The 23,818-nt window shown below is 47.9% G+C and overlaps 1 protein-coding gene across 1 annotated transcript in view; it reads left to right on the top strand.

The window, feature by feature from the left end:
• The window catches only part of B4GALNT2 (beta-1,4-N-acetyl-galactosaminyltransferase 2 (SID blood group)), a 297,045-nt gene that overhangs the window by 172,199 nt on the left and 101,028 nt on the right, over positions 1–23,818 (top strand). The window contains exon 3 of the mRNA XM_069605292.1: positions 18,050–18,187. Within this exon, the coding sequence (XP_069461393.1) occupies positions 18,050–18,187 (138 nt within the window). The remainder of the gene's footprint in view (positions 1–18,049; positions 18,188–23,818) is intronic.

Raw genomic sequence — 23,818 nt, 5'->3', positions numbered from 1 at the left:
TAAATTAACCCCCTACCTAATAAATCATCACTTTTACCATAAACAGCCCCTTACAGCACCTAAACTGCTGTGGGAGAAAATGACACCTTAAAACCCCAAGCTAATGGCCCAAAACTAACTTAATGACACTGCCCCCTGGAAGATTGAAAGCCTCACCGCACTTGGTGCCAAAAATCTATTTAATTCCCCTAAAAACTCGCCTGCCCTGTGGATCCCTTCTTTAATTCAAATTGTCCCCCAACAGCGCCAAGAAACCCAAAAACTGAGCTCCCGGGCTCCAAATTATGTAACAGAAAGCCGCAGGATACACCGCCCTCTGGCGGCTTGCCGTGCGCATCGCACTGACCTACTCTGCAATAGAACGCGGGCCCTTTAAGGATCCCGCACTGTCCCCTCTGTCAGGAGACAGCCACCGTGCCCTCACGCTAGTAACGCTCGCAGGCACACGGAGGGAAAGCTCCACTTCCTCCCACCCTAGATCCCGTTAAACCACTGGGGGAGCCTGCAATGCCCGCCCTGGCCTCTCTTCCCAAAAATTAAACGCGGGCACGCAAAGCGGTAAAACGGAATCTCACACCCGCAGAAGCGAGGACCCGGGACTGAGAAGGGCTGCTCCGCACAACTACTGCCCCCTGAACTCGCTAAAGAGGACAGCAAAAACCCCTGCACCCCCAGACGGGCTACCCCAATGAAGAAAAGACAAAAAACACTGGTAACGGGGGGTATCTTATGTACGGTACCCCCGGCTAAGATCCTTTATTTAAACAAGAAAATAAAATGCAAAATGTCACAATTTCCTAACGTGCTATGCCTAACCTCCCCCATTACTACTAACCAATCCACCTCACCTATGCTACCTCAAAGCACCAAACAGCTCACAGGGAAGGCTTGGGAGCAGGCAACAGGACTCGACAATCGCCAAGTGCAACCGTCACCTGCCTCCCGAACCTTCCCTGGCCCCTTAAATACCCCGGGGAGGCGCTCTGCCCCCCACGGCCACTCGCTGGCCGTGTGAAGCGCCAAAAACCTCCCCGGGGAGAAACGCTTTGCGTTCCCCCCGGGGCTCCCCTTTTGACACCCTAATCCCTCAGTATGCTGCCCCATGCCGACCCCACACCCATACCGTTCTATGTACACCACCTCGTGACCTAAATGCTCCTTCTGGGGTAAAGCTTTCCTCTGGTCACCAGAGCCACATGCTTGCAACAGCCAGCCAGCACATAAAAGAAAGTAGCACAACTAAATCCCTTCTGTGTATTTATCTCAGTGATTGGCATGGCGTCCTAGACAGAGCCATTCTACGTAGCCTTGCCCCTCCGCATTCGTCAACGCGAACAGGTCTACTCGGAGGCATAGCCTGGATCGTCTAACCGGTGGAGCTTGAAGATAATGTAGCTAGACCCATCGCAGTGGCATTAACATCTATAAATGCCCACACAGCGCTGCGGGGGGCATTTATGGATTTTGTGCGGCCCTTGCCTGCTCAGGCCCTACCCTGTCTAGGTCTCTTACTCTTCAAGAAAGCCACCACAACCCCTTTCAAAGAAACGACCACAAAGCCAAGATGGCTGTGCATTCGGGGTTGTGTACAAAATGAGCCTGCGCAAAAAGGGGGTCAGAATGGCAACAGAATTCCTCCGGCTTCAGAGGGGGTTTGTCACTCCAGGGCAGGCGTCTCCAGTCTTTAGACACACCCCTGCCCCTTCCAATCCCGGCTGGGCCTCTAGCCGGAAGGTCCATAGCACAGGCAGTCAGGCACTGCTTGCCCCCGTACCCCCACCCCCCATCTTTGGCCTGCTGTTGCTTTGCATTTATCTGTCCCTGAGGCCCATAGCCAATGTATCGCAGGCATGGCGTATTTGTGACAATACAAGGCTGCAATTTATTAATTATTACACAATATTAATATTCAACACACAAGTCAACACAGACCATCGGCAGCGTACTTGCTTCAACACTTCTTTTCCCCCAGCAACCTCCCATTCTTATCCCATCAGCTGTCTTCATCATTGTCCCACGTTTTACTGTTTCTATAATCCAGGTCTCACTCCCCCAACCTTCCTGATTCTTCCTGAGCTGAGGACGAATCGGTTCTCATTTTTTTCCCCATCCGAGGCTGGAAGCTGAAAACGAGGAGTGAGGGCTTCTCCTCTTTCCAGACCGTTCCGCCCCTTGCCGTGTTAGGCTAAACAAGTGTTCATGTTAAAGGATATTTGTACCGCGCACTATCACCACCGGAATGGTCCCCTGGCGCTCTGGCGGGTCTGAAAGAGGCAGTGGGGGGGCTGAGTTACTGGGAATAAGCTGGAAAAGTGCAAGATAGCAGTGAGGTACCGTTGGCAGCCTCAACCCGGTTAACACCGTTCGCTGGGCTTGGGGTGTTTTCCGGTCGGTAGCGGTCGTGTTCTGTTGTATGTATGTATGTATGTATTTATTCTTGTATAGCGCCGGTAGCCCGCAGGCATCAGGGCGCTTGTACAAAACAACACAAATATAGTGAGACAGAACCTCACCAGTTCCTAACCATGTGCTAGCATTAGATGATAAAAGACTACATTTCTTATTTGAAGAGATGTTTCCTAAACGCCAGATGGTTATTTTCTGTTCTCAGAGCCTCCGGGAGGTTGTTCCACTGTTGTGGAGCCAAGATCACAAAGGACCTACCCAAACCAGATTTCAATCTGAATTTGGGAACACCCAGAAGGCACTTACCTTCCGATCGTAGCCGTCTATGAGGAGCATAGGGCACTATGCTGTTCTTTAAGTAGCCTGGGGCTTTGCCATGTAGGCACTTATGCACCAGAGTGAGAGTTTTAAATTGTATCCGCTTTTCAACTCTGAGCCAATGAAGGGGCACTCTTTTGCTCATTACATGGTCCCTTCTTGTCACATTTTTGACTAGCCTAACAGCGTCATTTTGAATAACTTGGCATCTGGCCAAGTCATTAGCCGAGGCCCCTATCAAGAGGGCATTCCCATAGTCTAGCCTAGACAAGACGATGACTCTGGCTATTGTGGCCAGATTTCTTTCGTTCAGGAAAGGCTTTATGGCTTTAATAAGCCTGAGATAGTAGGCCGTGTTCTTTTGTAGGTAATTGGTCTACACATCAGAGTTAACCACTGAGTTAACCATCATACCAAGGGTTTTGACTTGGAGGATACTTGAATCTTGGCGTCCTTGATCTGAACGGACTTATATTCCCCCCTAGTTTGGCTAACTGATGAGTTGAACCGAAGATCATCAATTCAGTTTTTGTATCATTAAGACACTTCCAATTGGCCTGCACCCACTCGTCAATCATCCTATAGACTTTATCTATTATAACACTCTCAGCATCAGGATTTCCCTTCAGCTCTAAGAGGAGCTGTGTGTCATCAGCGTAGTTCATGAAAAACACTCCGGCCTTCACAAGAATACTACACAGAGCCCTCATGTATATATTAAAAAGCATAGGTGACAAACTGGCACCCTGAGGGACACTGAAAAGAATAGAGCACGAGTCGGAGAAACTACTTCCCCAGTGGACTCTTGCTTGGCGATCGGATAAGAAAGACACCAGCCACTCTATCGCTTTTTCGGAGCAGCCCACATTATCCCTAAGAGCTTCGATAAGGAGTTGATGATCTACAAGATCAAACGCTGTGCTTAGATCCAAGAGCATCAGCATCCCTACTTTGTTTCTGTCCACCAAGCTCAGCATGTGGTTCTGGAGATCCAGCATCGCTGTCTCCGTGCTGTGGAAGGCTCTTAAGCCTGATTGTTGCTGGTGTAGAGCTGAGTGGTTCTCCACATACAGTTGTAGTTGCTGGGTGGCTAGTTTGTCCAAAACTTTGAGGACAAAATTAGAATTCGTAATAGGGCGAAGATTAGCCGGGACCTTAGGATCCAAGCCCGCCTTTTTTACTAAAGGTGTAATGGTGACCTTTTTGAGTTCTTTCGGAACTGAGCCCTCCTTAAAGGAGGCATTCACTATTTCCAATAGAATAGGTGCAAAGAGTTCTTTATGTTGCAAAATAACGCTTGATGGTAATATGTTCTCTGCACAGGATGTTGGTTTCATGTGAATCAGTGCTTCTAGCAGCTCAGCTTCCGTGTCTGTCGCAAACTTTATCTGTTTTGGCTAGAAAGCCTTATGTGCGATGTTGCAATCTGCCTCTGTAGGCAGAAATGGAGGAGTGAGATTCTTAGGTTTTTCAATACTCTTCAAGATGTCGAAGAGTGTGTTAGTTTTATTAGCTGCATTTTCGATTTCCACATTGCAGAAATTCTTCTTCGCAGTCCTAATCAATTCTCTATACTTCTTATCCATGTTTTTCCATTTGATCTTGCTTTCCTCGGATTTATCTGCAATCCACTTCCTTTCCAAGGCCCTTTTTTCCCTCTTGGTAATAGGGAGCTCGGTGGTGAACCATTTTTGATTTTTGTTCTTTTTTTTAACTAACATTGTTTTAAAAGGTGCCTCCAGCTCAACCAATTCTTTTATGCACTTGGTGTATGTATCTAACAAAGTCGCACAGTTATCTTGCTCCGGAAATGAGAGCATGATTTTATCCAGGCATAGCTGGAGATGTACTTTATTCAGGTTTTTAAAATTCCTACTGCCTAATTGAATATGGGGATTATGTTGTGGGGGGTGGACCAGCAATTGTAAGGGCGAGGAGACCAGGTAGTGATCACTCCAGATGCAACGCATGGTTTTTCAGTCCTGGGTCTGAGTGTTGTAAGCACACAACCAATCCAACTGATTCCCTTGGGTGTTGTAGGATCCTCATTCTTAACTAGGAAATCAAGATTGTTTAGTACTTTTTCTAAGGCGATAGCTCCCTTATCATTCTTATTACCCCGCCAGTAATTAAAATCTCTGGCCACAAGGGTGGACACATTCGTTGATCTTAGTGTGGCCAGTTGGGAGCAAAGTTCGACGTTAAAATCCGAGACCAACGCCGGTGGTCTATATACTACAATCAGGTTGAAACGGTAATTAGGTGAATAGATTAATTTCAGATGAATAGCTTCACACCCGCTGCAGCTGAAGTTAGCTTTAAAAATGTTTAAATTGTCCTTAGCAGTTATTGCCACCCCTCCACCCCGACCCTGCTGTTTATTCTCATTATAAACTGTGTAACCAACCGGTATCGCCTGCTCACAGGTAGGCCCAATAGGGTCTTTCAACCAGGTTTCAGTGACGCAGAGTATATCATAATTATTGTCCATAATCAGATCCTTAATATTCAATGCGTGTTTAGTCATAGAGCGTGTGTTTAGCAAGCCTACTTTGAGGCTAATACACTGCTCCAAAGAACCACTAAGTGAAACTGCTTTAGAATGTCTTATTTTGGTACTCTGTGTCTTCAACACACTCCATCCCCCCCTTTAGTGACCTTAATCCACATGGAGCAGAAAGACCAGTGCTTACCTTAGAAGTTGAAACACTCCGAATAGAGGGGTTGCAGAGCAGAGCACACCCGGAGCAAACCAGAGTTAACCGGCCCCTACGCGCCGGCGCTTACGCGCCTGACGTGATTCTAAATAGTCACGGGAACTCCAGAAAAGCAGGGACTTTTAGTTCACAGCGCTCAGGTCTACCTAGCAACAACACAGTTGCCCGAAGCAAAGTAGCATGTGTCTAGAAGGTGATGTTTATCTGAAAGAGTTACACAATTCAAATTTAGCAGGCTTCTACAAACGGAAGGTTAAATTAAAACAATTCAAACGCTCCTTCTGTCAAAAGTTAAAACAAACTAAAATCGAATTAACACACGATTAAAATTAAAAAAAACTGCTGCCTAGACTAAAATGTCTTTCTTTCTTAAAATAAAAGGACTAAAATTCTGCATGACTATCTAGCGGAATGACTTGTGCGAGTCTATGTGTGGTTTGTTTTGTTGTTTTAGTGTAGTGAAGTTTGTGCGGATTGTTGTGTTTTAGGATAGTGGTTGTGTTTGGTTAGAGTTTGAGAGGTATATGCAGAGGGGTGAAATGGTTAGTGGGTTGGTTATTTGGCATTGCTGTTTGGAAACAAAGTGCTAAACTTCCACTATCCCTGCAAGTGCGGCGAGCAATCATTTCTGCACCTCCCACCAGATCCGGCACCAGACGACATCCACAATCCCTTCCAAACATAACACCCACCCACATTCATATCTGTGTCCAATTTCGGCCCCCTCCCACCTCCGTCAAACCTGTTTGTATGTGGGGCAAGCAAGCGTTTGTGATTCCATCCAAAATTGGCCCTGATGGCATTCCCAATCCAATCCATACACGGCATCGGTCAACCAGCGCTACTCCATCCAGATGTGTCAGTGGTCGGCATTCACAGTCCTAACCAGCTGGTTATGCAAGGCTACTGCTCATAGTCCCTTCGAAGCATGGCGCATGCCAACACTCGCATCTACATCCAGGCGTGGCTCCTGCCATCATTCACAACTCCGTCCGGGCCGGCGCATGCCAATGTCCACAAATCTGTTCAAGTATGGCAACTGCTAACATTCACACAATTCTATCCAAGTGTGGTATTTGGCAGCATTCATGGAGTGGGTGAGGTTGTTGGATGGAGTTATGTCCTCATGGGGGGTCTCGCTTGAGTCCTATTCGACCTAGCGTCATCTCTCTTGCCTCTCTTGTTACTATGGGAGTTTTCCTTAGTCGTTTCCGGGTGTCGTCGTTGTCATCGTAGATTCTGTCATATTGTTCAGTATGTTTTCTGTTTGATTGTTTAGTTGTTTCAATTTGAGTCTACGGTGTTGAAGAGCCTGGTTTTTAGTAATTGTCTGAATTGTTGGTGGCCTTTGGTGTTTCTTATTTCTTTCGGGATGTTGTCCCAGGTTTTTGTGGCTAGGTGGGAGAAGAAGCCCACTAGTTTTTTCTTGAGGTATGGAAAGCGGGAAAGCGGGAAAGCGGGGGGAGTTCGGACATCAGAGAATCCACTGAAATAGGAGGTATAATGGGTACGGGAAAGGGAGGAATACCGCGCCTCGCCATCGGCTGCCTCACCCCCACTCCCTGATGACCCCTTCACCCAGGTGATCCTCCTGCACTGGCCCACACCCAGGGTCTGGATCCAGAGGCGATGGCTGTGCCCTGGCCACCTGAGAGAGAGATCCCCGGGGACTAGCAGGTGAGACACCCTTTGGTTCTCACAGCGCAGAATAAACCAATTAAAATGGCTGCAATTGAAACATCTGCTCACACTTTGAGCAATTATCCTCCGGCTATTTTCTTGCTAACGCCAACGTCACTCCAAAGAACGATTCCTCCTTCGGATGCTGAACTCATCTCATCACAGGAAATCTTACCCGAGTCCATCTTGCACAACCTTCTACTAAATACAGACGATTTTCCAACCGGAATCTGTCTAGTTAAAAAACAAAGAGTGTAAGTGTCCCCTGATAGAAATACTGGGTCCAGAACATGCTTAAGAACTGTAAGGCATAGTCTGCTTGAAGCTACCCAAAGTCAGCCTTCGGGTCCACCTTTTAATACTGCTCCATCTGTGATCATATGCCTCAAAAAGTCATCCCTAATGTAGAGCTTGATCTAAGCAACTGGCTCAGATTCTAAACTGGCTTTTGCTAAAGGCTCAATTGGACGCGTTCTTGCTCCGATGGATCGCAGAAGGTCCAGGTGCTGAGCTGAACTAGGTCGACGTTTGTGACCTTTCGACTTGCTCCCACGTTGAACCTGGAGAGGGCGCAGTGTCTTTACCTCCCTGTGCTAATACAGTATGTGACTCTGGGGAAGTCCTCAATCTTACTCCTCCTTTTTAGGTTTTGGTGAATTTGTGCGCCGCAATCCTCAAATTTGATGAAACCAATGTTACAGAAGACAGAGAGAAAGAGAGAGAGAGAGAGAGGGGGAAACGGCCCCCTAACTCGGGATAGCTGGTTGGCATAGCAACCAGCAATGCCACAGCATGAAATGGACGAGTCACTGAGCTCTTTTTCCAAACTCCTCCGCAGTACTGCCCAATGAGGAGCTCCCTAGCAGGATTTCCTGTAATCAGCAGCTTTGTAAGAAGCAAGTTGGCCGAGGCAGCCCGGAGTCCATCTGTGCCTGGTAGGAAAAGCGTCAATCGGACACGCTAGGGGGTCTGCTGCTGGCAGGGCGCTCCAGCACCCCTTGCCCACCCAGGATTAGGAAACGAGCCCATGCCCCCGAGATCGCGCATGAGAGAGAGAGTAAGGGGGCGAGGGGCACAGACGAGGCTGAAACCTAGAGCATCTTGTTAGCTGGTCCAGTTTTGAGAGCCCATGGGCGTCGATATGGGGGGCTTCGAGGGCCACCCTAGGATGGAGCGCCTGAGGTCCGTCTCTCTGCCGGCCAGCGCAGCAGATAACGGCTATCTTTCCCAATATACAACAAGAGACTGTTCAACAAACCCGCTCCCGACCGCAGAACTCCCCTGCGCTTCCACCCGCAGAGTCGGCGCAGACTGCGCCTCCGTTCTGCGGGAGGCGCAGTTAACACTGCACGACTTGGCTCAGCCTGCGTCGCTTTCACCGCCAAGGCGAGATGCCAGAGAAGAAAGACAACGCGTGCAGTGCACTGTGGGGGGCTCTGGGAGAAGGGTCGGTGTGTGCCCAGCAGAGCAGCGCAAGACCAGAGAAGAACCCAGAATGGCGCTTCTCATTGCCTTTGAGGCATAGACCAGCTTCCAAATAAGGCAAACCAACCGGCACTTTGCTAATGTCTAAAGCCATGAAAGGTAGCCTCGCCCCCGTGATGAGCGCACGCTTCTATAGCTACATGACGTAAGCACGTCCTTCCTTCCCCGGTGGGTACTTCCCCCATTTTCCATGGACCTCCAGAGTGCCAGCGGACACCCTGCCCTCCAGCCCCCCGATGCATTACTAGACAGGCAGCTAGCTAGGGGCACAGCCATGTGCTTGGGCCTTGTGGGGGGGAGGGGGAATTAAGGCGAGTTGGTATTTTATTTTACAGCTGTTGGCAGGGGCTTCTAAGGGAGAATATTCAGTTGCACGTGTTGCTAGTTCGGCGGCCATAATAGTGCAAACACCCACCCTACCTCCCCCACTCTCTCCATCCCCCACCCCGCATATTTTGGCCTACTTATTTTTGTCCCCAACCAACTTCCATCACCCACCCGCCCTATTTGCAACCATCCTCTCTACACCCACCCACCCTACCTGCCCCTTTCTACCCCGACCTACCCTAATACCCCTCTCTCTAACCCCACCCTACCCCCACTCTCTACCCCCACTCTCTACCGAAACCCCACTCACTGTAACCCAACCTAGGCCAACTCTCTCTATCAAACCCTCACTCTAACCCCACCCTACCCCTGCTTTCTCTACAAACCCCTGCTCTCTCTACCAAAACGCCCACCCTACCCCTGCTCTCGCCACCCACCCTCTCTATCCCACCCACCCTACCCCCATTCTCTCTACCCCATCCACCCTACCCCCGCTTTTACAAACCCCCTCTCTCTTTACCAAAACCTGCCCTCCCTGCCCCTGCTCTCTCCACCCACCCTAACCTGCTCTCTCTACCCCACTCTCTTTACCCCACCAACACACCCTACGATCGCGCTGTCTACCACACCCGCCCAACCCCTGCTTTCTCTACCCCCACCCTCCCTACTCCCAGCCACTACTCTACCCCCACCCACCTACCCTACCCCACTCTCTACCCACACCGTCTCTACCCCAACCCCCATTCTCTAAAAATAAATAAATAAAAAGAAAACTACCCACCAACCCACCATACCCCCACGCTCTCTACCTACACCCACCCTACCCCCACTTTATCTACCCCCAACTACCTACCCTACCCTCACTCTCTCTACTCCCACTCTCTCTACCCCCACCCTACCCCTACCTACCCTACCCCTACTCTCTCTATCCCCACCTACTCTACTAACTCACTCTACCTGCACCAACCCTACCAACACCCACCCCACACAGTTTCTCTCTACCCCATCCACCTGCCCTAACCCCTCTCTCTACCACCACCCATCCTACCCTCTCTTTCTCTACTCAACCCTACCAGCTCTTTACCCCATCTATGCACCCTTTATTCCACCCACCATATCCCATCCTACCTCCTCTATTCCCCCACCCACCTGTCTTGACCCCTCTCCCCTCTCGTCCTTCCTCTCAGACTCTTGCTTTATTTCTTACCCGCCCACTCTCACACTTTCCCACTCAAATGTCTTCTTGACATTCATCGAGGGAATGCTCTATCAATGGCCTCGTCCATTGCTCTATGCTCCTTCCTTCTCCTTATCTTGCACACTTGCACCCCTTATCCCATCCTCCCTTGACCCTTTGCACTCTCCTCCTCGCAGCCTGGTGCCTATAAATGCAAAATGGAAAGAACAGCAGTAAATGCCAAAACTATTGGCATTGCCAATGCTTGTCTGATGTTGGAGGGGAAACGGTCAACTGTCTCAAGAAGGCATTGACCAGAATCTGTTTTTGGCACACTGCCATTTGAGAATTCTTTACCAACCTTCAGTCCCTCCAACCATAACAGCGTTAGCGTTGGACGTCTTTTTAAGTCTGGCAATAGAATTGTTCTCAATCGACACAATGTTTTCCATCGGTTTCATGACGTTCCTCGTTTAAGGGCCATTACTTCGGAAAACCCGGAACAAATTAAATTTGTATTGGACAACAGGAATGATCTAGTGCTCGTCAATCTAGACTCTACGTTGGGTGTTGATTTGATACTAGAAGAAGCTTCCTCTATTCTGTCGTTGGACCATGACCTCTATAGGAACATGAACCGAAGGTCTCATGAAGACAAGATAATTGAACATAATCAGCCCTGGACGAAAAGTGGTGCCTTTCCGATGGATTTGAGCCCAAATGTTCATTATAATGGTGATGTCTTGTGTCCTAGGAAACATTTGTTGTTTTGTTTAAGTTCTCTTCAGGCTAAAGCTCCTTTTATGTCTGATGTTGACTGGTCCGGCTTAACATCTACACTGCATCATTATGTTCATACTAACCACACTACTTTTTGAGCCCGGGGCAATTACCAATTGTCACTTCTCTCATGGAACACGAAAGGTCACGCACACGTATTCAATCTGAGTTCTCATAACCTTAATTTGTGTGAGTTTGATATTATTCTGTTGCAAGAAACGTGGTTACTGGACAAACCCGTAGTTGAATGATACCTACTGTTTTATATGGCAGTGTGCAAACGGTCTAAAGGGCGCCCCTTTGGGCGGGGTAATCATTGTGATTTGATCTAGTATGGATGTTCTTTGTGTGCGGCAGACAATAGTCTGATGACTTTTTTGCAGTTAAAATGTCATGAAAGACCTTCAGCCCTTTGAGGCTAGAGGGGTGAGCCCGCTCTGCAAGACCCTCCCCAGGGGTCTGGGCAAGTGGGACCTCACTGGGAGAGATTCCCCCTTATGGGACAAGGACTCCTCTTCCTCCAAGGATCTCCTAACCCATTCCCCATGATGACATACATGGAATTATTTGAGATGCCTAACTGCAATAAAAACCAAGACTGGGCCAAAGACGAATTTACCATGTACCATGAGTATCGGAGAAGAGAAGCTGTCTCTTTCAGGACATACCTCGACTTCACTGTGACGAGGATGTTTAAAGAAGAGGACACGCTGAGATCAGGGAGAGAGGGAATCATACATAATTGGTCTGTATAACGCAAGTGGGAGGCAGAGCCAACGAGAACCGCGAAGCCTGTGCAATGTGGAGCTGATCTGGAATAGAGTACTAGATGCTGGGGAGGCAGCGTATTCAATTGGTGAGAAACCGAGGGTGTCAGAAGCCGAGAACTGTTGGTGTTGTGACCACAAATAGGTTGTGTTGTGCAGTCAGCCCAAACAAGAATGCTGACACCAACCCACAGAGGCATCTGCAGCAGCACTGGTTGCCAGGAGGAACACTGGACCGTCACACGAAGCGAAGGTGAGAAGACGCCGATGGAGAAACCAAGTGAGAAAAATAAATCAAGTGAGAAGGAAGGTCCCGAGCATCTGCAGGCCCCAGAGACGTTCCCCAATGAGAAGAGAGGTAACTGGGAGAACAGGCGGACCAGGAGGTCAAAAGGGAACAGTTATTCGAGTGAAGAAACTCTTCCCTGTGAAATTGTTGAAACTCGAACTACAAAGTTGATTAATCTGAACTGTAACAAAATAAGAGGAAACCTGCTAGTTAAACCCTCAACATGGACTATTAATCAGTGGATAAAACTGCCCTGGGAAGAGGGGAGAACATCCCAACTCTCAAGAGTTATCAAACATAAGCTAGTGGAAATGAGTCTGAAATACGAACAAGAGAAGTGGATGAACAAATAACCAAACTAATGCCAAGCTAAGAGGTGCGGGGGGACAGGGTAAGAGTCCTGAAAGAATACCCCCACCAAGAGAAATTGGTAGTACCCGGGCAAACCATATGGATTTAAGGATCAAACAAACTTCAGGAAAGAATCTTTGGAAAGTAATCTAACGGGAAGAGGGAAGACCCAAAGGCCTTACCCAAAAATTGCAAGCCTTCGTACAGAAAGTAGCTACAGACTTTTTGAAAATATGATACTAAAAGAACTCTAAGGCAAAGCAGGACACTGCTTCAGCAGGAGAAAGGGTCATTCTCCTGGCCTTAGTTTATTTTGAATAGTGCTAGGGTCAGGTAGGATATGTTTTTGGACTACAGACTTTGTTTTGATTTGGACATTTCCGGACGACTGATGAACACCTTAGTAATTTGTGTTGGGAGACAACACCCCATAGCTATAGGGAGAGACAGGCCTTCTTATTATGTAATGCATCTTGGTGGAAATATCTTCAGCGTGGCTGTGTCCTTCTTTGATCCGCCACACACGAGACTTTAATTCTCAATGTTTGATTTCTGATCCTCCCGTAGATGAGACCCCTCGTAGCGATGCAAGTGATCAGATAATGCAAGATAGATGCGTTATAGGATCTAGGAGAGTGTGGGGTCTCTTGAGGTTCAATGGCAACACCCACAACTACATCCATCCATGCCCCACTTGGCGTAGGGAGCTGTATTCATCAACATCGGACTATATTTTCACAACTGGTCCTGTTTTTGAGAGTTGTCAATGTCTGAACATTGTACTCACCCCTGTCGGTGATCCTGACGCCCTTCACCTAACATTGAATTTAAATTTACTGAAAAACACCTTAACAACCTTTACCACTCCTCTTATTACCAATATGAGAGCTTGTCTGGAGGTAGAAGTTGGTTTATCATTTTAAAAACAAACTGGTGGTATTGATTAAATCAGATTTCGAGGCCGAGCTCTCTGCCCTAATGGACATGGACCAGTACTCCGAATTCTCTAACACATTTCAAAAATGGTGTTCTTTTCTCGTTCAGCTCAGGAAAAGGGAATTGAGAAATGGCCTTTGCTCTATGCAACATAATTGGGACTCTGAGTCTTTTCTCCTGCAGAGAAAGCTTAAGCAGCCATACAATTGGTTAAGGTCCCCTAAAGCTTTTTTGCAGAGAGATGCAGAACACATGCTCCAGGTTTTCCCTTCAGCAAAAACTCTAAATATCTGTCACCTGGTAAATAATGTTGTCAGTCTGCAGGTTTTTACTCATACTAATTCTGTCTTGCGGGCTGTCTGGAAGGCCCACTTCCAAAGGATTTACGATCAGCCTAGTTCTCAGATTATGGAAATTCCAACAAAATCTTTGTGGCAGTCTAGACATGGAAGATATTTTTCTACTGATCATTAAAGCTAATCCTTCATGAGCCCCGGTTCCCGATGGCCTCTTCAATGTCACACTTAAGGGTAATACCAAACTATAGGCCTTTCTTTTGAATATTTTGTTTGGAAACATCCTTCAAACTCAATCTTCCTGATGTCATTGAAGCAATCTTATATTGCTCCTATATTCAAGAAGGGGGATAGGCAGAATCCTGCTAATTATTGTTCCAAAGCCCTTTTGAATGCCTGGAGCAAGATATTTGTGGCTCTGGTATTCCAGGGTTTAGAAAAATTGTCCCTTTAAGCTGGGATTTCACATATAAACCAATCGGGCTTCAGGAAGCATTTGGGCAACTGCGTAAATGGGATTGAATGCATTTTCTCCAAAAACAATCTAATTTCCAACACTATCCCATCTATTTAGTCTTTTTAGACTTAATGATGGTCTTTGACAGGGTCAACCGTGCTATACCTTTGGAGAAACTAACCAATTGGGGCTGCGCTGCATCTCTTGTAACTATTCCTAGGCATCTCTGTTCAGAGACTTGGGTGCAAGTTCGCCTGGATAGGGAGCGCTCCTTGACAAATCCGCTGTTTACTCATGGTGGGTTGCACAAGCTTGTGTCTAGGGGCCCGCGCTTTTCATTCTGTATATTGCGGACATAGGGAATTTTCTAACGCAATCATGTGCCTTTCCGCCTTGACTGAGCTTGCATCCCACCCATCTAGCACCCGGCTTATGCAGATGATATAGTCTTGCTGGATCGGACTCCCATAGAACTCCAAATTCAACTAAATTAATTCATCAATTTTCTGAGGAGCTTGGACTTGGAGGTAAACCCCTCCAAATCCAAAATTGTGATTATTAATTGTACTAAATCTAAAAACATGAAACGTCAATGATTTGTTGAGAAAAATTGGCTTGAGATCGTGGACAGCTGGAAGTACCTAGGTTATATATTCAAACCAAAGACTAATGCTGCTATTGCTCGTCAATAGTTCCATGCAGGTACTATGGCTTTCGAAATATGGGCGATAATCCATGCTACCTATGATTACGTCTATAGAGCAAAAGTAGTGCCATGTTTACTTTATGTAGCAGAGTTAAACCTCAACTCTGTAGACTCGACTATGGTTTAAGGCAAACTTTGGCAGTGTGTCCTTAATTTGCCTAATGGATTGCCTATTCCGATAATACAATATGAGCTAGGGCTCACTTGACTGCTGTCCATGCTGGAGTGGAAAGGGCTACTACTTTGTGAAAAATATTGAATCCATCTCCTTATTTGCTCTCTTTCATACTGAATAATTTGCTGGCCAGTCGCTCATGAGCCTCTGTAAATAATGGTGTCACTCACAGTAGTCTTATATGTCTTCAAATATTTAGGACCTCATTACGAGTCCGGTGGTAACCCTGCCGGTGCTTCCGGTGGGTTGCCGCCTGACTCGCAACACTTTACCAGTGTCTGATATCTCGGTGCCACTGGGACATTACAATTACTGGCGGATCAGGAGGTCGGCGCCGGTGCTTCTGTTAAAACCCTGCTGGCGGGTAGCCCGCCCGCAGGGTTGTAGTGTGGCGGTCTGGAAATGGTTGCTGGTACGGTGCGAACGGCTCCCATAATTCCAGACTGCCACACTTGTGATGAGGCCCTTAGTCTCCAATCCAAGATCTGTGAAAAAGAAACTGTGGTCACTTGACAGGGATTGTTTAACCATAAATTGTTTACTTACTCTACCCTCATGAAATTTAGGTTCCACCTTTTTTTAAACTAAGAAAGTATTGGGTGATAGACAAAACATTCCCAAAATCTGTGCAGATTGTATATTCAGCCAATCAGAGTGCAGACCTTGATTGTCCAATGCTCCAGCTGAAGAGCTGTTATTTTTGCTCGTTTTCTACATTTCTACTTTGCCAACTTCACATTTTTGGAAGCTTATTTTGGCTGGAAATGAAATTTCATTGATCATTGCTGCTTTACATTTTGTGACAAATATTTTGGAAATAATTGTGTGGGTTTTTTTATTACTTGCTGCAACTATCTCTTATGTGTTTGTGAAGTGTATTGTTTGTTGATATATTTGTGAAAGGTTTCCTTTGAGAAACCATAACACAATAAATGCAGTAAGATATTGCCATCGGCTTGAAAGACATTTTGTACAAATAAGATATTGCATGCGTACACAACGAGTTGTGGTGGTACATATGTGCATATATTAAGATGAAGCACACAGGGACAACAGCTTGTCCATGTTGTGTGAAAAGGCTAGGGTTGTGCAGGTAGCTTAGTCCTGCCCTCATCATGGAACTCTCATCTTGTATTGAATGTTAAGTAAATGCAGTTGGGCGCTCTACTGGCCTTAACCATTGCTCCTGGCCCAGCCAAATCCTCCCATTAAACTAATCTTGTATCCTTGTATCCTCTCTCGCACCCTCACAAACCACAGGTCATGCTCCCCCCTCCCACACTCCTAAGAGCTGCTCTGTTTCCTCTTCTCTCCCTGACAGTGACTGCCCCCTGCCGACCTCTGTGCTAAAATCACCAAAATATGGGAAGCATTGCATCTTTCCCACCCATACCCCATTCCCCCCTCCCTCCCATCTCCCTCATTGAACCTCTATCCACTGTTCCTTCTGCCAACCTACCCTGCACCTAATTGACCTTTCTGCCCCACAAATTGTTAATGAACTTGCACCAGTCACCCCGCTCATCTGCCCGCCGTATTCAACCTCTCTCTCTCAACTGGTATCTTGCCGGCCCGTTAACAAACCAGCCACCGTCAGGCCTCTCCTAAAGAGACCAAGTGCTGACGCCAACAACCCCTCGCTCTACAGACCTGTCTCTCTTTCTCTAGCGCTCAAATATCCTGCACACAGTTGTCCTCAATCGCATAGCCACTATCTGGAGTGCAACACTTCACTGAGAACACTCTCGTCCTCGTCACCATCATCCTTCTTATAACGCTGCCCACCACTTTCATCTTTTCTCCATGATCAACGTTCAGAACCTTTTAGACACTGTGGACCATCCCTCCCTCCTTCAAACTCTTTCCTTCCTTGGCTTCAAAGACACTGTTCTCGACTGAGTGTCCTCCTAACTCTAAGCCCACTCCATCTCCATCTCCATCTCCTGGGTCTTAAGGCGCCTGCTCCCTCACATTCCTCCCAGTGGACAATCCTCAAGGATCAGTCCTAGGACCATTTCTCTTCACCGTACACACCACACCCCTCTGCAAACTCTTTCCCTCCTTTGACTTTAGCTGTCACCCCTTAATTGGTGATACTCAGTATTCCTCTAATTTCCTGCCTTCACACATTGACCAACCAGGATACGGCACTGGCAGGCTCTACGCTTCATCATGCGCAACCCCTCAAAGACCAACGTCCTCTCTCTCCGACACTCTTCCTCTCGCCTGACTCTTGCCTTCCTACCACACTTATCTGCTCACTGATGGCTTGCAACCCTGGAGTACTCTTTGACAGTGACCTGAAACTCTTAAAGATCAACATGGACACTGTCACCACAGCAGGCCCCCTTAAGATTAGAAAAATCCATTCCCACCTCACGCACCACTCAACTAAAATCCTCATCTCTACACTTGGTACTGAGCAAACTGGACTACTGAGCCGGGCCACCTCTTGGTCTGTCCCTCTACCTTTGATCCCCTCAACAAACTCTTCAACTTTATGACAACACCCCCATTTCAACCTACCTGGATGCTCCCCCATCTCTGTCTTTTGTCCTCACACTGGATGCCTCTACATGCAAACATATCTTCCTTCCTCCGTGGTGTTTCCCCCACTCCCTCACTGGCTGCATTCCACTGCACTCTCCCCCTCAAACTCTCTGCTCCTCATCTCTTCACAGTCCCACGCCGCATGTGTCTCCTTTTCACTTCCGCTCATTTTCCTTTCTTGCCCCACTCCACTGGAATGCTCTTACCCTGTCCATCAAAGCTGTCTCTTCATGAAAATCTTCAAAACGGGGGTCGAGACCCACCTGCAGCAGTGGAAGGCACGCCCCGATCCTACCTTTCCAAACCCGCGCTCTACTCCCCTCTCCCGCGTTCTGCTCTCAGGGCCACTGTGACTCCCTGACCCTGGAAATGTTCCCAGTGTCACTCAATCTGGCAACAAAGGCACCTTACCCTAGGGCTCTCCTGCTCACCGTATAACAATAAAATATCAAATGCTTCTAAATGTACTCGAGGTGCGTACATTTGGCTGCGAGTTGGGTGGGACATGGCCACTCCTTCACTGTAAGAAGTCAGCGGTGCTAAGCCTGTGTGTTTGTAGGATGTGTAGGGCGCTCTACTGTCATGAAGACCGTACACTGCAGATAACCAATGACGGTTCCTATTCTTTACAGGATGTTTGGGACGAAGCCCTGCGAGTGTGAAAATCAGAAGGGCCTTCACGTGCTCCGGTTCCCGGATGCGTTCCGCCCAGATGAATTGGACTCTGTGAAACAAAGAAGAAAAAAGGAGTTTGAGCATTTCAAAATGAGGTAAATCTCCAGAACGTGCTCTGTGTGAGAGCACACCATGAAACTCGCCCTCTCTCTCCTCTCTCACACACTGTACTCGCCAAACCCCTAGCCCAGCACTCACTACATGACGCTCACTTCTCTCCCCAGAAGTATCCTAGGCACTCGCAAATCCTCTCAAGTCTCATCCAGGGGCTGTTGCAAGCCTTCACAGCTACCTTGGATGTGTACATCTCTCGGAGCTCACTTTGCTGTGTTCTTTCCGCTCCCAGAGCTCATGAAACAAACCCCTCTCTAATATCTCCTGCAGCCGGGACCCTAATGTCTCCCACAAAGCTCATCTTTTGGCGCGCCTTCTTCTGCCAGAGTGTGCAGGAACTTCCACGCTTCTCTCAAGCCCTCTACGTGGCTGATGGCTCTCCCCTAAAGGTCCACGTTGGCCCCTTGAGAGCTTAAGAACTATCTTGCTCTCGGCAGCGGTTCCCGGCATTATCCTGGCTCACGCAGCTCCCTCCTACGCGGCTCTGGCTTCACAGCACTCACTGGTGAACAGCTGGCATGCAGCACTGGACTCCAGCAGGAAATGCCATTTGTGCAACTCCCAGTCTTTGCAAGGGTCCCAACTAGCAAACGCAATTCGGCGGCCTACCCTGGGGTGCATTCTTCTTTTGGAGCAGTGCTCCAAGTTGTGGGTTCTAATGGGTGAGTGACTGCAAAGGTCGCAGACCGCATACAGGGCCCCAGGGCACAGAATGGCACTGGCTGTAACGCAGGTGACTGGTCTAACCTTTTCTCACAGCACTCCTGGGCTAAAGGACCACCAGAGTCCTGCTGATGTAATGGGATTGGGGGGAAAGGGTACAGACCACTAAGTTACCCAATCCCACCAGCAGGTGTATGCCTTGTAGTGAAGTGGAGGCATGGACTAGGAAGGGGACGTTGCGGCTCCCACCTTGGAGCGTCCCCATGCAGCAAACACTCCTCCGTGTCCTGGGGCTTGGTCAGGCTCCGTCACACCAGTGGGAAGGTGGCTGATATTGCCGAAGACCACAGAGTAGCATTTAGGCTCCATATCCAGACAAGTGTTTATACATTGTGGCCTCTGTCCTTCTTCGCGTTATGACAGTAAATTATTTGCAAATGATAACGAAGAAATTGAATCCAGTTCCCCTTGTCTTGGACTGTCAGGCAAGGCCCTGTGATGGGTACAGAGGAACCCTAGATCTCCGGACAGGTTTGTAAAATAACACCAGCTAAGGAAAAAGGCCAAGAGATTTCTTGCAAGGATACCATGGTTTCATCGTACAAAAAAAGGGTGCAAGCAAAGAACTCTGCCACTCGAGAACGTTCTGCCTCCAGTGATACAAACGTAAGCATATAAGGCATCCTCGCGTCATCGCTATATGGTACAAATCCACGTGGCTGGTGGGTGAGACCCTATACGTGGACCTGCTCCATAGGAGGTGCTAAACTGCAATTGGTTCCAATCTTGTCACGTGGCGTCAGCTAGGCTCATCTCTCCAGGGACTGAACGTCAGGCACTTCACATCTTGCCATTACAGAGTTACTATTGCAAGATAATGCTACTACATAATAATGGGGTGCACCTGGCAAACTCGTGGAGTGGCACAGGGGGAGGAGCACGTTCATGCTGATCGACACGTGCTTTGCTCGGTTTATATCGCACGCTCGGCTTCCAAGGCATCCCCCCTCGTTTAGAACTATAATGTATTCCTCCCAGTACTATCGCATGCTCGGCTTCCAAGGCATCCCCCCTCGTTTAGAACTATAATGTATTCCTCCCAGTACTATCGCATGCTCGGCTTCCAAGGCATCCCCCCTCTTTAGAACTATAATGTATTTCTCCCAGTACTATCGCATGCTCCGCTTCCAAGGCATCCCCCCTCGTTTAGAACTATAATGTATTCCTCCCAGCACTATCGCATGCTCGGCTTCCAAGGCATCCCCCCTCGTTTAGAACTATAATGTATTCCTCCCAGCACTATCGCATGCTCGGCTTCCAAGGCATCCCCCCTCGTTTAGAACTATAATGTATTCCTCCAAGTACTATAGCATGCTCGGCATCCAAGGCATCCCCCCTCGTTTAGAACTATAATGTATTCCTCCCAGTACTATCGCATGCTCAGCTTCCAAGGCATCCCCCCTCGTTTAGAACTATAATGTATTCCTCCCAGTACTTGGTGTTAAAACTAGTGTATTTAGGGAGTGAGGTGAAATGTTCATGTTTGTTTAGATCTTTTATGACCATTGGTTTCATGGGTGGTGGTCTGCTGCGGAATTCAGGGGGTCTTGGACTGGGTCAGTGGTGGGTGCCATTACTCCTGGTGGGTTGGGTGGGAGTTGGAGATCTGCTGCTGGCCTGGCTGTGATGAACGTGTGCCGCGGGGAGGCTGGTGCTGTCTTATGGCCTTGCAGGGGGCATTCCTCTCTTGGATAACAAGTAATTGCAACAGTTAAGGAACAAAGGGCCGTTTCTATGAGAATCAGCAGTGCTGGCTCATCTGCCCTCTGCGTTTGGGACTGTTCAGGTTTCTCTGCTAGGCCTACATTTACCGTGCAGCCGTGCAGGACTGACTGGGTCTACCGTAACTATAAAATGGCGCCTCTTTATATGCGTGCACTAAGGCTATGCATTTATAGTTCCTGTAGTATTGTGTTTGTGCTGGGTTTCTCAGCACAGTCCTCTCCCCCCTCATACTTAGAAACACTTGTGTACCAGCACGTTATGTCATATGATATCATATCGTGGGTGAAACTCCCGAGCTGGCTACTCAGCGCTTGAATACATGGAGTTCCTTTAAAACAGGATATAATGTTAAAATATCAAAGACCCTGAAGAAGCATGCACCTTAAATTCAAAATATTTGGTTCAAGTAATGTATAACAAGTGTAGGCCACTTTTCAGAGCTTCCTTGCACGTGTCATACTTAATAACAGAGCTTAAGTTCCATGAATACATGGAACCCTCCAGCCAAGCAAGGCTCCCAGTAATGACATGTATAAATAGTAAAGTGTGACGGGGCAAGCATTGTGACTCTGTCAAAGGGGGGAGTAAAGGGAGCCCACCCCAACCAAACACGGGTGCCTGAGTGGAGGCAGGCCCCCTCCTCACCACTCCTTAGCTCTGCTGATGGTGGCCTCATGCCGCAGAAGCAGCAGGTGTCTCACTTACTAGTCCACGGGAATCTGTCATCCAGGTGGCCAGGACACAGCCATCACTATTGGATCCAGTTCCTGGGGGTGGATCAGTGTGTGAGGATCACCTTGGATGGGGGGGTCTTCAGGGAGCGAAAGTGGGACACTGAAGGGTGAGACACGAATCCCCTCCCTTTTAACACCTTTTCCCCATCCTGTCCAGTAGGATACTTAGAAACTCTACCCCTGCACCCCTTTTGCAACACAAACAGTTTCTAGCCCTGTGAGCGACAACAGACTAATATCAGAACGGTTTACCTGACATGTCCCAACACAAGGGTCAGGCAGAGTCAGGCAATTGCTGACAACTACACACACCTGACTGCCCTTTCCCTTCCTCACTGGGATAACAGGCAGAGCACAAGAGCACACTTTGAGCAAGGCTGAACGCACGAGGAAGCAGCTATTCCAGGACGGCAGTTCAAGTGGAGGGGAAAGGCGGCGAGACCTGAAACGATGTCAAGGAGGGAGTTGCCCTTGCCCTTTTCAACCCAGACCCGCAAAGCCTCCCACAAAAGAAGCATAAGACTGGGAATAGTATATGGCGACTGGTGTGATGGATGTTAGAGGTACAAGGTACCCTCCAGCACTGATAGCCAGGATGGGGAGACGTGGTTCTCATTGTGGTACCATCCTTAACTCCAGCGGCAAAAGAAACGCCAACGAGTTCCACACAGCCGCTGAATCGGAAGAACTTGATAGTGGGCCTGACTGTGTTAGACTCAAGGTTGCACTGGCAACATTAAGAAGATTAAGACACAGAGGTCTTTGTGAACAAACTTCGTACCAGACAAGAGTGGTCTGGCACCACATGGGCGCTCATTTGAAGGCCTCTGGCTTCTACCCCTATCCTGAACAAGGAAGGTATTGAACAGCAAAATAGTGAAACTACAAATACCAAGAGGCCATAGAGAAGGCTGGCGTGAGGTGTCAAGGTATCAAGGTGGTCATACAAGGGTAAATCCAAACCACCTGTACAATCAAAACCCCTTGACACTTTGCGGAAAGTGTTAACCTGACCAAGGGAATTGTGAAACAGGCATTTGTGCCCGGTGGAGGGGAACGCTTTCTAAACTGTTCATTCTAAATAAACACCCCCTTGCCGCAGGCTAACAAAGTGACCTAGCGAGACGTGATCACCCTTGTGAAGTTTTTGTGTTAAAAGTGGCAAGTGCTGTGGAAGGTCTGAGCTGGATGAGGGGGACCTAACAAAAGGCGGTTGTTTAAAAAGACATTAAGACTTTTGAATATTACAAACAAGGAACTTGATTGAAAGACAATAGTGAACCTGACCGAGGGATGTCGAGAGAAAAGTGTAAAAAAGTTAACGGAACAACATTGTGACGCCAAGTATTAACCCGACTGAGGGATGTCCACAGTGAATGTTTGAGGGAGGCTACCCACTAAGAGTATGATCCGAGCCCAGCTGAGGAGGATCCGAGGATGTCTTGGGAGGATAGCTCAGGGCCAATGCGCTCACCTTGGAAGCAAGACGACGTGGAACAACACAGGTTCGATCCCCGGGTCCGTGCTTACAAACTTCTGGGTATTAAGCACGTTAAAAATAACCAATTACCATTGTAGGGTAATCATGTGACATGAAGATTAGCAAAAGGAACTTTTGTTTTGTTGGTTTTGGCATATCAGGCCCTCTGAAACAAGAGACTTTGCATGAGAAGAGACTTGGGAACAGAAGGCCATGATATAGAGAAAAGGAACTGTAAGCTCGTGCCAGAGAAGCCCAGGAGTGTTCTGTGCTCAAGAGTCCCGCTGTGTCCCATTGTAGAAGCGCAAGGAAGGGAGACCTCGTCCATAACATCCGGACTTATTTTGTGAACACTTCTTTTTTTTTCTGGTGAACATTATCCCACACTATGTTGTAGCATAGCAGTAAGGATTGGCAATAGGTATTCTTAGTGTAGGCCCTTTTATGTTGACAAGTCTCCACTAGGACTGCCTTCTTTATTATTTGATGGTCGTAGCTTGGTCCCATCTTAGATTTAGGTTTAGATTTGGCATTTTTCCAACCTACCTTTGCAGTTTAATAAACACTCTTGAACTGTGATCACTTGTGTCTGTCTTACTTTGATGCCATGTCTTTCTTACAATGCGTACTGGAGATGGCGGGGGCATTTCTGGCAAAGGGTCAGGAAAACACCACAACACTGGTTGCAGGACGTAGCAAGGATAGACGTGGCACCAAGCGGTGCCGCATACATCACAACACCGGCAGTCTCCAGTGGACTACGTCTACAGGAGACTGCCACCACAGCGGATCCGCTAACTCACCAGGGATTATTTAATAAATAAATGCCCCACTATGCCACCAGGGAATATTATTATTTTTAAAAGGCCACACAGACCTTGAGCAACACAATGTCCCTGGATCCCAGCAGGGTTCATGTTGGAAAGGGGCAGGTATTACCAGCCCTTGTA

Source organism: Ambystoma mexicanum, chromosome 4p (genome assembly GCF_040938575.1).
Source record: "Ambystoma mexicanum isolate Mex_15411 chromosome 4p, UKY_AmexF1_1, whole genome shotgun sequence".
Taxonomy (NCBI): Eukaryota; Metazoa; Chordata; class Amphibia; order Caudata; family Ambystomatidae; genus Ambystoma; species Ambystoma mexicanum.
Note: the sequence above shows the minus strand (reverse complement) of the source record. Positions and strands in the feature narration are given on the sequence as shown.